Source organism: Gouania willdenowi, chromosome 17, assembly GCF_900634775.1.
Source record: "Gouania willdenowi chromosome 17, fGouWil2.1, whole genome shotgun sequence".
Taxonomy (NCBI): Eukaryota; Metazoa; Chordata; class Actinopteri; order Blenniiformes; family Gobiesocidae; genus Gouania; species Gouania willdenowi.
The window spans coordinates 22,604,452-22,617,492 of NC_041060.1; the positions used below are offsets into that span (position 1 = coordinate 22,604,452).

Genomic DNA, 13,041 nt, shown 5'->3' on the forward strand with positions numbered 1-13,041 from the left:
TAAACATAACTAAAAACGTGAGCATACATAAATAATAATAATAATAATAATAATAATACATCAATTTTATTTAGCGCTTTTTGGGAACTCAAAGTCGCTTTACATGAAATGAATGTAAATGTATAAATATTGTAAATATATCTACAAAAAAAAATCTGATCCCTGTTGAATATGTAAGTCTATGTATGTTTGTATTTATTTTATTATAAATATATTATGAATGTATTGTATGTAAATATCAATGTATGCAGCATCCCTCTGCCCAAGACAAAGGGACAAAAACACACACTTTGACTTTGAAAATTAATGTATTCTCATGTGAAAGTGATGTAAATACATGTAGATCAAAAAAAAAAATATTTGGTAACTTGGCAAACGACGTGATGTCTGTGTTCACATGACAGTGAGTCATTGGTGACTCAGCGTCATGTGAACTCTCTCCGCTCTGGCACATTCTGGAAAGTACCATTACACACAAAGGTCAATGTTCTCAATGTTATATAAAAATAAATGACTAATAATAATAATAATTAGACACCCCCCCCCCCCCCAAAAAAAAAAAAAAACAACAACAAAAAAAACAAAACAATATTTAAACTTCAAAGTAAATAAAACTTGGGTTTATGGCGAGGATTAAGGTTAGGCTTTTGTAAAATATTTATGTATGTTTATTTTTAAATCTATTTTTTCTTTAATGATAAGTTTGACAACATACATTTGGAAACAAAAAAATAAAGGCATTGTATGTACTCATTGAAGAGAAGACCAAGAAACATAGGAAAATAAACAAAAGGGACATCATAATACTTTTAGATAAGAAAACTACATAATCAGGTAATTATGTAAAATTGCGTATTGGGGCTTTTCGACTTTAAGACGTGTTAAATAAAACACAAAAATTATAAAAGTCTTTCAGCGTAACCTACTTAGCAGTGACTTCGCACTTTTTTTCCGTCCAGTCTAACAGGTCGTGGCTCAAAAACAAAGTCCCGCCCCTTCTAGCTTCACATTGGCTGTTAGGGTGGGCTGTCTAGTCCTCGGCCAATGAGAAGTGATCTATCCACTGACTACGGTGACGTGTGCGGAAGTAAACAGGCTCTTTGCTATTGCTGCGTCACAAACTTTCGTGGTCTGTTTATAAAGTCACTCCGTGGTGTCAGTCCGTCAGTTGCTACCTTACAGTGCGTTGTTGGGTATCAGTCCGTCAGTTCGTGATATAGTTGGCTATCTGTCTGTTGGTTAAGTCCAATATGAGTGTGACGGTGAAAGCTTACCTGCTGGGAAAGGACCAATCGGTGAAGGAGATCCGACGGTTCACGGTGGAAGAATACAGAACCTTTGAGATTCTGAGAGAGAAAACCGGACGAGCTTTCAACAAGCCACAGGAAATCTTCAGTCTCTTCTACAAAGGTAAACACACACACACACACACACACACACACACACACACACACACACACACACACACACACACACACACACACACACACACACACACACACACACAAACTACAGAGGTAAACAAACCAGAGGGTCATGCAGCCTGTTCTAAGGGCGTAAACACACGAACTGATAATACAATGGTGAACAAACAAATGACAGACGTAAAGAAACCACAGGATAATTTTAGCTTGTTTAGCAAAAGTCAACACACAACAAAGGGCCAAAATCAAGGTTTTCAACCTGTTCCATAAAGACAAACAGACAAATTACAGATTAGCTTTAGTCTGTTCTGCTGAGGTAAACAAACTACAAATCATTGTTCATTTTAACAGCTCATTTCATTTAGTTTTTCTCGTCTTTTGACTAAAATACATCTTAGTTTTAGTCCAAATGTAGTAATCAGGACGATTTCAGTTACAGTGTAGTTTTAGTCAACTAAATGACATTAAGATTTTTTTTTTTTTTTTTAATCTGTTACTGATATAGTCAAGTAAAATATAAAGTGGAATAGTTTGTGCATTTTTAAAAAAGAGATTCAATCACTGTTTATCAACCTGATATTGGATGATAATGTTTGTAAATACACACTGACAGATTTGATGTGATCAATGTTTAAGACCACATGTTCACATGAGTTATGATTGAATTTTGTCCCAGAATCCCATGTCAAATAGTAGTGTTGAATATAGTTTGATATAGTTTTCATCAACATGATTTTGAAAATTAGTAATAGTCTAGTTATTGTCACTTCTTAAAAAAATTTAGTCGACGAAAACTATAATGAAAAATTTTGGTAGACATAACTAACACAACAGACAATTTCCATCCTGTTCTACGAGTTAAACAAACAAGGCCCCTCCCACTGTCAGGTGAACAGATGAAGTTATGAAACAAACTATTTGTTATTGTATCAATGCAGTGAATAAATCAGGTAAGCATGTTTATTTCTCCATTACTGTTTTTAACAGCGTAGTTAAATTGATTCAGGCTTATTTTTCGCAGTTGTACTTCCAGGAAAAATAGTGCCTTTGTGTTGCATACAATGGACTGGCTCTGGGTGTGTCAAACCTGTGTTTTACCATCAGACCTGATTAATGGATATGAGTGACGATGATTGTGTTTCAGATGAAGATGGTGACCTGGTCGCCTTCTCGTCTGACGAGGAGCTGGTGATGGCTCTGACATTTATGAAGGACGAAACGTTCCGTCTGTACGTCAAAGGTCAGTGAAGCTCAGAGCAAAGTCAAGTTCACGTCTGCACGTCCATAACGTTTGTCTGAACTCTTCCAGAGAGAAAAGAGCATCGCCGGGACTTCCCTCTTCATGCATTCCCTCCTTTCGCCTTTGGACCTCACCATGCCCCGCCCTCTCCTCACATGCCTCCGCCCCCTCCTCACATGCCCCCGCCACCTCCTCACATGCCCCCACCCCCTGTCGTGCACCCTAACGTGACGTGCGATGGCTGTGAAGGTCCGGTGGTCGGCACTCGCTTCAAGTGTTCCGTGTGTCCAGACTACGACCTGTGCTCGGACTGTCAGGCTCAGGGGAAGCACACCGAGCACGCCTTGCTGCCAATCTGGCACCCACTGCAGGTATGACACCCCTTCCTGTCAGTCACCGACACCTCATAATCACAACAACCAAGCATTCCATCACATTCTCTCCTGACTGGTTAGACTAGTCTAAGCCAGGTTTACCGGTCATGTGGGGCGCTGTAGGACACGCATGACTTAACTAAAGTAAATATGCACTCAGTGTCAACCTAACCTGGTTGGAGAAATCCTAAAGTGACTCAACCTGCATTGAATAATCCTAATTTAGCATGATTTGATAAATTAGCCTTCTTTAATCTAATCCATCATTAGCTAAATAAATCCTAACACTTTTGGAACTGAACTAGCATTAACCTATACTGACTTTAAAAACACATAACCTGCCTTGCATCATCCAGAATTATTTTAACCTCTTTTTAATTTTTATATTTATAGGAACTTGCCCCAAATAATCAATCAGAACCAAATCAAGGGACATTTTTCACAATTTACAATTATACTTTTACTTACTGATTACTGATACACTGATTTACTGATACAATTCAGTATCACATTTTTTACAAATATATAAAAAGTAAAAGCAATGAAAAATAAAAATTAAAAAATAACATAACAATAAAAGGCACATAATGCTTTTCAAGGACATACCTTCTCTTGGAGTTTAGGAGGTAGACATATCTACATGTACATAACAGCAAGAGATTCAAAAATTAGTCAAATCATCAGAAACATCCAATTCTTAATAAAGTCAATAAAGGGCCCCCAAATATTTTCTAATATATGTTGCTTTGACTTGTAGATGTATGTAATCTTTTCTAAAGGTAAGCGAGAGAACATTTGTTTGAACCATTGGGAGGCACTTGGTCTATTCATATTTTTTTTTATTGAAAGCAATGCATCTCTTTATTAGTATTATTAAGATTACTTTCTGCTTTACTAAATGTATGTTTCTCTCTTATATGGTGTAGTTTACTCATTAAATGATAAATGATGGCACTGATAAAGAGAAATACTCAGTTTTAAACTCATTTGGTGGTCTTCAAACAATTGTGTACTTAGAAACTTAGTGATTTTGAATCCCAAACTGATTGTAGTGTATTATAAAATAGATGTTTCCTCTATTTACTTCATCTGTAGATACAGAAAAAACAAACCCGTCCTGTTTATATGAACACTGAGTATAGAGGTCAGATGAGTGTGTGTGTTTTCTTCTGGTGCCGTCACTTATTGACACACAAAGCCTGAGCCTTCATTTTTTTTTACACCAACTTTAGTTCATCTGTAAAAATAAGGTCAATGCATATCAGAATTGTGACGTGCGTTACGGTTACTGTACATATTTAATCTGACTAATGCTGTTTACGTGACATTTCATCTGCAGTAATGCTTTAGAAATAACCTGCTGTTGCTCTCCTAGCATGCATTACAGTGAGATTAATTTTCCGTTTTAACATCATTCAGTTATCAGTGTTCCTGAGTCCTTCTATATATCACCATAACTTACGGTTATTGAGTAATTTCAGGTTAAAAAGTGTATGTGTCTAAATTACCTGAGTGTTACTGAGTAATCTGTCTACTCCACAGTGGGGTCCTCGGGGAAAGTGGGTGAAGATGATGAGACACTTCATGTGTACCCAGGGGAGAGGAGGACAATGCAGACCACCTGCAGCCAGCAGCTCCGCCCCCTCTGGTCAGTAATGGACTAACAGCTGTTTTCTAACAAGGGGTTAAAGGTCACTGTAGTGGTACTGGATTGATAACAGCCTATTCTGTGTGCAGGTAATCAGAGCCACCTGAACTACCTGAAGAACATCGGAGAGGGCGTGGCTGCCATGCTCAGCCCACTGGGTGAGTAATGATTAACTAAATGTCATGCGATTCATGTTATTTGTTTTCTCCTGGGAATCAGGGTGGGAAATAATATACTTTTAAAGATTCCTGGCCTCTTTCTGCCTCCTGCAGAAGTGAAAAATGATTATTGAATAACATTTTTTTAAAAGAAGTATTCATTGAATTCACTGGCTTTTATAAGAATCACATTTAATCTAACAAATATTTTTGGGCCAGCACTATAACCATATTAAACTGTTCTCATGTCATTACAATTCAGATTAACTGGATCTTAGAAGGATGAAATAATAAATAAATGTAATATATAATACATTCCAGGGTTGGGGTCAATTATAATTGTAATTGATAATCACAATTATGGTGTAAGTGTAAATTTAAAAATGTTTAATCAAAATTGAATTTGGATAATTGGCTTTGTAATTGTCATAAAAATTCTATAAGAATTGTCAATTATAATCACTAACTGGGGAACCATGGTCAAGTTCTTTGTACAGTCCTGCACATATGTAGTTAATAATTTTTAAAATATGATGATTGATTAGGAAGCCTAACAAAGTAACTAATAGTTAGAAAATAAATGTGATATTTGGTTTTAGTGTATTTTACAACTGATTTAGGACCCGTTATCATTAGAGATGCTAACGCAAGAAGAAGGTTAACTTTTATTAGGTTATTTATTTTAGGCTCAGTAATTGTGATTAATTGTAATTGAAGTTTAGTAATTGAGAATGTAAATGTAATTTACTTTCTGAGGATGAAAAATTATTGTAATTAGAAAAAATATTGGTCACTGTAATTGTAATTGAGCATGAATACTTGAAAACGTAATTGTAAATGAAAAATGTAATTGAGCCCAACTCTGATACATTCTATAATACTGTATATATCACATATCATTTAATCTTCAGGTATAGACGTGGACATAGATGTGGAACACGGAGGTGAGAAGACGAAGGTGACCCCCCAAACCGAGGGTGACAAAGAGGAAGCAGGGAAGGGGTCAAAGGTCAGTTAATTGTTTATAAACGTCAGTGATGATGTCATTGTTGAAATCCCCCTGGCTGACTGACCTCTGACCTCAGGAGAGCTCAGAGTCTGAGGAGGAGTGGACTCATCTGAGCTCAAAGGAGGTGGACCCTTCAACTGGAGAACTGCAGCCAGAAGACAAGGAGGAGAAGCCAGATCCAGGTCTGGAGGAGATGCAGGCAGGGCCCTCAGGTCTGAAGGAGGTGCAGGCAGGGGCCACAGGTCTGAAGGAGGTGCAGGCAGGGGCCACAGGTCTGAAGGAGGCGGGCCTGTACCCCCACCTGCCTAAAGGTGAGCGTGAGCTAGCTTTTACTATAAAGTTGAGAATTAAACAAACTGATAATGTAAGTTTGATTATATATTGTAAAGTTATTATTTTAAAGCTGTGGTTATGGAAACAAGAAGAAGCTTTTATTTAATGATGTTCTATTATAAAATGACAATTTCCATTTTAAGAGCTTATTTTAAACAAGTTATTTTCCTCCACTTCAGTAAAAAAAAAAAATCTTAGTGTAGCATACAGGGTTGGGGTCAATTATAATTGTAATTTCTTAATTGATAATTACAAATATGGCATGAATATAATTGTAATAAAAAAAAGTGTTTCTGCCATACTCGTAATTAAATTGTAATTGAGTTTAGATAATTGGCTTTGTAGTTGTAATTGCCATGAAAATTCTATAAAAATTCTCAATTATAATTTAATGCAAAACTAAAGAACATGTTACAGTTCTACACATATGTAGTTAATAATCATTAAAATATGTTTCATATCAAGCTTTTCCACAATTAACCTTAAAAATGTTTTTAAAGATATACTGACAAAAATATTGAAACCTATATTTTCATTGTTTAGGAAGGGTGTAACAAGGTAACCAATAGATTGGAAAGAAATTTGTTTATAGATATTTGTTTTTAATGTATTTTACAGCTGATTTAGGACCGTTATCATAAGAGATGCTAACAGAAAGCTAACACAAGGAAGGTGAACTTTTATTAGGTTATTTATTTCAGGCTCAGTAATTGTAATTAATTGAACTTTAATAATTGAGAACGTAGTTGTAATTTACTTTGAGGATTAAAAAAATTGTAATTGAAAAAAATCCTGGTCCTGTAATAAACATAAATGTAATTGAAAAATGGAATTGATTTTTTTAACATGCACCCCTGGTAGCATAACTTTTTACAGATGCATTGAATGAGATAATAAACCGTGCTGTCACATATGAAGCACAAGTGATTTTCAACACTAGAAACTAGTTGATTAACTTTTCAACGTTTACCTTTTACCCAGAGGCCGACCCGCGGCTGGTGGAGTCCCTGTCCTTCATGCTGTCCATGGGGTTCTCAGATGAAGACGGTTGGCTCACTCGCCTGCTCCAGGAAAAAGAGTTTGATGTCAGCGCCGCGCTGGACGCCATCAAACAGCGCCGCTCACAGCCCTGAGGATGGAATCAAACAGCTCTGCCCACTGCCCTGATCGTAACCCAGGGAGGAGGAGATCAACAATATTTCTTATAATCTGATAACTATTAATCACTTATGACTAATCAGCTTGTTTCTACAATTTATTAATTCTAACAAATATTAAAAGCAAGCAAATTACAAACTGGCTCTGAGTGTTTGATTGGTCAGAAAATGTCACTGCTGAAATCTTCACCACTTTCGAACATGGAAACAGGAAGCAGAGGGCGGGGTCTGCTGGTGATGTCACCGTCAGTCGAGGCTCCAGTTGGTCTCAGGCTCTGTCCATGAGCCTGACAGTCAAAACTGAGGGATTGATTGTAGTTTAAAGGTTTCATAGACTGCACAGAAAGGAGAAAATAGTTTAGACCTGTTGCCTTCACTGACACATCATCAGTGGAAAAACAGCTTCTAATATTCAGTTAAAGGCAGGTAAGGCTCCAAAAAAAACATGTATAAAGTATAAACAGTAAAGACTAATTGGATGTGCAGGTCAGGTGACTGGTACCTGTGGAAGTGTAGGTCTGTTGTCTGAGTTTCCCTTCATGATCCCACTGGAAGAACAAACCAGTTGAAAGTGTCAGAAAGCTCATTTTTATACTGTATATATATTTTCTTTAACTAGATTTATATCTGAGAGAGTATAGAATACAGTCGCTTGAGATTGTGTGTGGTGTTTCAATTTAAAAAATAATTATCTAGTATTTTTCTTTTTTTTTAATCAATTACTAGACATTTCAGGTGGCCCCATTTGAATTCCGGGTGACCCCAAAGTTGAAAAACAATGCACTAAATAATTATGTAGTATTACCAAAATATTATTAAAAAAAGAAGAAGAAAGGCATTACCTGTGACTAGTGTTGTTGCTATGGAGATGCATGCTCTGATTCAGGTCATCCTCAGGCTCCGCCTCTTCAGGTGAGTCCAAGTATTTGTTCCAGCGACTGCTTTGAGCAGGTCTCACCTGTTCCTCTGTCTGCTCACTGGAAACACACACACATACCTGAGCATTAGGATGAAGGAGGGGGTTACCATAGCAACCACTGGGCTACAGGAGCAGGAGGCTAACCATTGCACCCCGTTGTTGCACTCCTCCAATTTGGCTCCTCGCATGGCATTTAACTTTTGAACCTGACGTCTGCAGTCAGCTCCAGAGCCCCGCCCATACTCCTGTCAATCAACCAGGAAGCCAATCAGGTGAGGTCTTACAGCAAGTAGGCGCAAACAAATGTAAAAGGCAGAGATTTGTTGTCTTTTCAGGAGACATTTCTTCTATGTTTTATTCTTTCGAGTTGTCCCAACCCTGAGTTTAGTAAACAAAAACTTATATATATATATATATATATATATATATATCCATATTCCCCTTTAACAGGATCACAACACCAAAAACCTGAGCTTCACACTCACCTTTAGCAGAGACTGTTTTATTCCACACATTTTACAGCTCCATTTGTTTACTTTCTTAACCTGCAGAACAAACAGGTTATGACGTAACGAGGAACGTAAACAGCAACACAGTTAGCTATTGTTAGCATGTCGGTGCCAGCTGTTTTTAGCCATTAGCCTGTTAGCACTTACCTGTTGGACCTGGAAGCTGTCGCACCTGAAACACCTGACACAGTGAAACACCTGCGACATGTCGCTCAGGTCAAACACTTTCTTCTTATATAGTTTATTAGGTTTCAGATCCGTTTTCAACTTTCGCGCTACGTTGACGTTCCGGCGACGTAATGACGTAAGGTCACGTCACAGACTGCCTGTCACGTACTGAGTTTACCTCCGTACTGAGATTATAACTCTAACCCTAACATAATCCAATAAAGAAATAAAACACGTGTCTGTTCACTTTGAAAACAAAAAATATTATTTTTTTGCAGCAAAAATTAATTTTTCGGTAGTACGCATGTGTGCGCATGCGCATATATGCACATATTCAATCAGTAAATTGTGAACTCAGTACATGACACCGGTCAGTCAGGCTGATCACGGAAGAAAATTATTAGTTATTAGTTTAGGTAGCGTAATTAATTAATTATTTACATAAAGGTATGGAATTAACTACTTCTTTAAAACAAATATTATATAAAAATATATGTTTTATTTAGTGATATGAAACCTTAAAAAAAAAAAAACAGTTAATGTTGTGCAAACAAAAATAGTCTCACTTTTAATACCTTAAAAAAAAACACTTGTATAAAAGCTTTTTTTTTAAAAAAGAAAAATAAATTAAGCCTCTTAAAAAATTCAAAATAAACCACTAATTTTAATTTATTGTTGTTTAGTTGTCTAATTTTTAAAATAATTTCTTCCTGTCTTTTTGTAAATTTGTTAAATCATAATGAAACAAATATATATATAAGGTTATAGATTAACCTTATTAGAAGGCCGATAAGTTCAGTGTTTAATGAGGATATTGAACAGTCTAAGATCTTAAAATGTTTTGTTTTATTATTATTATTATTATTATTATTATTATTATTATTATTCTAATCTCTATTAATTATAAAGAAAATCCATTGAAACATACATTCTCATGTTCACAAGAGAGACTTGTTTAGACACATGGTTAAAATTGCAAAAAGCTACATGCAGGATATAGCATTCTGTATTTAGTGCAGTCATAAAAAAGTAATAAAAAGTTCCATGTCAATGTCCACAATGTCTATACCAATGATCATACATATTGATACACGTTAAAGAACTAACGTAAACACCAGCAAAAGCTTTCAGATATTCTAACAAGATTTTTCACTAACGCAAATAGATGAAAAGAAAGTCTTTGTCATGTCCATCAAACCACGGTCACGTTTACATACTCAACACAAACTTATGACTTCATAACTGCTGCCACTTTATAATTCAGGTCACTTTATAAATCATGTCCTTAATAACCTGCAATGACGACATGTTTGTTGTATATATTTTTTAAGATATAATCTATTGAATATGTTATCAAGAACGTTTTATTGCATGCCTTGTTTTTTTTAATTTATTTTTTAATCTATTCTATTCTATTGTTTGTTATTGCACATTTTTAAGCACCTGTAAGCCAAAGCAAATTTCTTGTTGTGAATTATGTTCATCAACAATGGCAATAACACATTCTGATTCTGATTCTGATCGCTCACACGTCACGTGTTTCCGTATGGAGAATCTTGGTCATTCATTGGTACGTCTCCAGGGAAGAGTGGGACTCTTTCATTGGTTAGCAGAGGTGTGAATAGTATATTCTACTCAAGTAGAAGTACTGTTACTTGATTGAAATTGTACACAAGTACAAGTACAAGTACGTCATACATAAAAAACTCAAGTACAAGTAAAATGTAGCTCAATTAAATAGTACTCAAAGTAAAAGTTATCAGTTACTTTCACCCCCATGTTTATTTTTGGTAATAAATCTTGTCATGTTCCCTTGCATAAAGTAAACATCTCATGTATAAACTTAAAAAGGAAGAGACCAAATCTTCTACTTCTACAAAGGCATCTGTAGGAAATAAAAGGTTTGTCAAAATGTACAATTATTTTCAAAATAAAACAACACCTATGAATTCAATTCAAAATACATTTTTCAGGCTCTAAGTATAGCTACATTTATGAACTCTAACACTGAGAAAATAACCATCATTCAATGCTGTTTTTGAGCTATGCATTACGTTTAATCTGGTTGGTCGGCTTTGATGTGATGCATTTAATTGTTGTCTGGTTGTTTCATTCTTTTTGTAGTTTTACAATGTCTGTTGATCATTTAAAAAAAAAAAAATACATTGTTTACTCAGTATCGGTTGGATGTAGAAATGTAACTAATTTTACTTCTTTTAAACTTAAGTGCAAGTAAAATGACTGATTTAGAAATAAAAAAGTAGAAGTACCTACAAAAGCAACTCAATTACAGTAACGTGAGTACTTTCACTTCTTGTTTTCATCATGGTTACTTACAATGTAAAATGTAAATATGGATTGTTATTCATGGTTTATTTTTTAACACACTATAATTAAATGTCCAATAGCTCGTATTTACCCAAAATAAAATATATCCAAGTCAACTTTCTCAAAACCTACACAGCAAATGGTTTTAGAACATCTGATTTCAACTTCATCTAAATCTAACAAAAACAAAAGCAAGTACGTAAGCGATGAAACAAATTACATATAAATAACTAGGATACTCAGATTAACACTAAAAAAGGATAGTTTGCGCAAAAAAAATTGTTAACAAATAAGAATAATTCTAGTTTAAATATTAAACTTAATACACATTAAACAACTCATATACATATACCTAATAAATCAAATAAACAGAAACAATAGACCCTTAAATAATAGAAAATCATAATGAATAAATCAATAATCTTGAACATAATTTGTATTGTTTATATCAGCACTAAACGTCTTTTTTAACTAACTATAATAACTGTAAAACATCTTCTAATTAAAATAATACTGTTAGATTTCAACTTTTGAAAACTGTGCTTTGATCTCTATAATTTGTCTATGTCTTTATCTTTGATGAGCTCATGTTTGACCCTGACAAAATCACAAATGTCTTAGTACAAAGAGAAAATGACATACAGTATAGGCCCAGGGAGTGAGCCGACCCTGATGCACACAGCTGTGTTTTAGACGATTCCCTGTTCTCCTATTGACTTGATATTATTGTTGATTCATTTTCTGTTCATTTGTAATAAATTGATTCATTGATTGATTCAGCAAAGCAAAACTATGACTATGTTTCACTGTAGGTAATCTCAGGTACTGGATACGAAAGTATCTCAAAAACTCTAACAGCGATAACTTATTCCTACTGTACATTCAGACATGTAATAGTTAATAGTACATTGATCGTCTACCTAAAATAAGATACACGCTAGCTGTGCTTGGTGGGACCACGGAGGGAACAACACTGATAGAAGCTTTTGTATGAAGATGTTTTTTCACATTTTAGGGAAGATTTTCTAAAAAAAAAAATTAAAAAAAAACCCACAGATGTTTCTATTTTATTTATTAGTTCAGTTGACCACTGTGGGGATATCTGCATGGATTCCTTTGTCTCTGAGGTTTTGGGTGGAGCCCATGTGATGGTGCCCGTTCACGGCTGATGGAGCGTGGGTATCCTCGGGCATGTCTGCCAAGCTGCCAGTCTGTGCCGTCACACCTTGCTGCTTTTAAAGATTGCCCTGCAGAGACGAGGGGTTGGTTAGGTGTGTGTGTGTGTGTGTGTGTGTGTGTGTGTGTGTGTGTGTGTGTGTGTGTGTGTGTGTGTGTGTGTGTGTGTGTGTGTGTGTGTGTGTGTGTGTGTGTGTGTGTGTGTGTGCGTGCGTGCGTGCGTGCGTGCGTGCGTGCGTGCGTGCGTGCGTGCGTGCGTTGCTCTCTGGTGGGCAGTCCTTGGCACCAATCCTGAGTCGTAAACCCTCCCGGGTTACTTGACTGCACTGTCGTTAAAAAATGTTAAAACCTCCAACACACACACACACACACACACACACACACACACACACACACACACACACACACACACACACACACACACACACACAGGGTCAGATGTAGGCCTACAAACATGTGCGTCTCTAAAAAGCCTGAGGCTGTTTTACGTGAAACGTGTGCGACATAAACCTGTGTGTCATGTCAAATGGATTCATGAAGCTTTCTCTGAGATATTTTAGGCAATGGATGAGACCGTGTGAAGCTATAGTCACGCACA

The 13,041-nt window shown here is 35.9% G+C and overlaps 2 protein-coding genes across 2 annotated transcripts; one reads left to right on the forward strand and one right to left on the reverse strand.

The window, feature by feature from the left end:
- Positions 1 to 1,082: 1,082 nt before the first annotated feature.
- sqstm1 (sequestosome 1) lies at positions 1,083 to 7,482 on the forward strand. Its single transcript, XM_028473599.1, has 8 exons — positions 1,083 to 1,410; positions 2,569 to 2,664; positions 2,734 to 3,035; positions 4,581 to 4,686; positions 4,776 to 4,844; positions 5,756 to 5,853; positions 5,930 to 6,164; positions 7,168 to 7,482. Exons 1-8 carry the CDS (start codon positions 1,251 to 1,253, stop codon positions 7,317 to 7,319), a joined length of 1,218 nt encoding a protein of 405 aa, XP_028329400.1. The 5' UTR covers positions 1,083 to 1,250; the 3' UTR covers positions 7,320 to 7,482.
- On the reverse strand, positions 7,367 to 9,056 carry mrnip (MRN complex interacting protein). Its single transcript, XM_028473600.1, has 6 exons — positions 8,919 to 9,056; positions 8,748 to 8,807; positions 8,407 to 8,507; positions 8,186 to 8,320; positions 7,846 to 7,891; positions 7,367 to 7,678 (listed from the first exon to the last, which is right to left on the reverse strand). The coding sequence occupies exons 1-6, from the start codon at positions 8,976 to 8,978 to the stop codon at positions 7,505 to 7,507; spliced, it is 576 nt and encodes a 191-aa protein (XP_028329401.1). The 5' UTR covers positions 8,979 to 9,056; the 3' UTR covers positions 7,367 to 7,504.
- Positions 9,057 to 13,041: the final 3,985 nt, after the last annotated feature.

Coding starts and splice junctions, on each gene's coding strand:
- sqstm1 (XM_028473599.1), top strand. CDS start 1,251: ATGAGTGTGACGGTGAAAGCTTACCTGCTGGGAAAGGACCAATCGGTG. Junction 3,036..4,580: donor CAATCTGGCACCCACTGCAG/GTATGACACCCC, acceptor TCTACTCCACAG/TGGGGTCCTCGGGGAAAGTG. Junction 5,854..5,929: donor AAGCAGGGAAGGGGTCAAAG/GTCAGTTAATTG, acceptor CTCTGACCTCAG/GAGAGCTCAGAGTCTGAGGA.
- mrnip (XM_028473600.1), bottom strand. CDS start 8,978: ATGTCGCAGGTGTTTCACTGTGTCAGGTGTTTCAGGTGCGACAGCTTC. Junction 8,808..8,918: donor ACAGCTTCCAGGTCCAACAG/GTAAGTGCTAAC, acceptor TTTGTTCTGCAG/GTTAAGAAAGTAAACAAATG. Junction 7,892..8,185: donor AGCAACAACACTAGTCACAG/GTAATGCCTTTC, acceptor TTGTTCTTCCAG/TGGGATCATGAAGGGAAACT.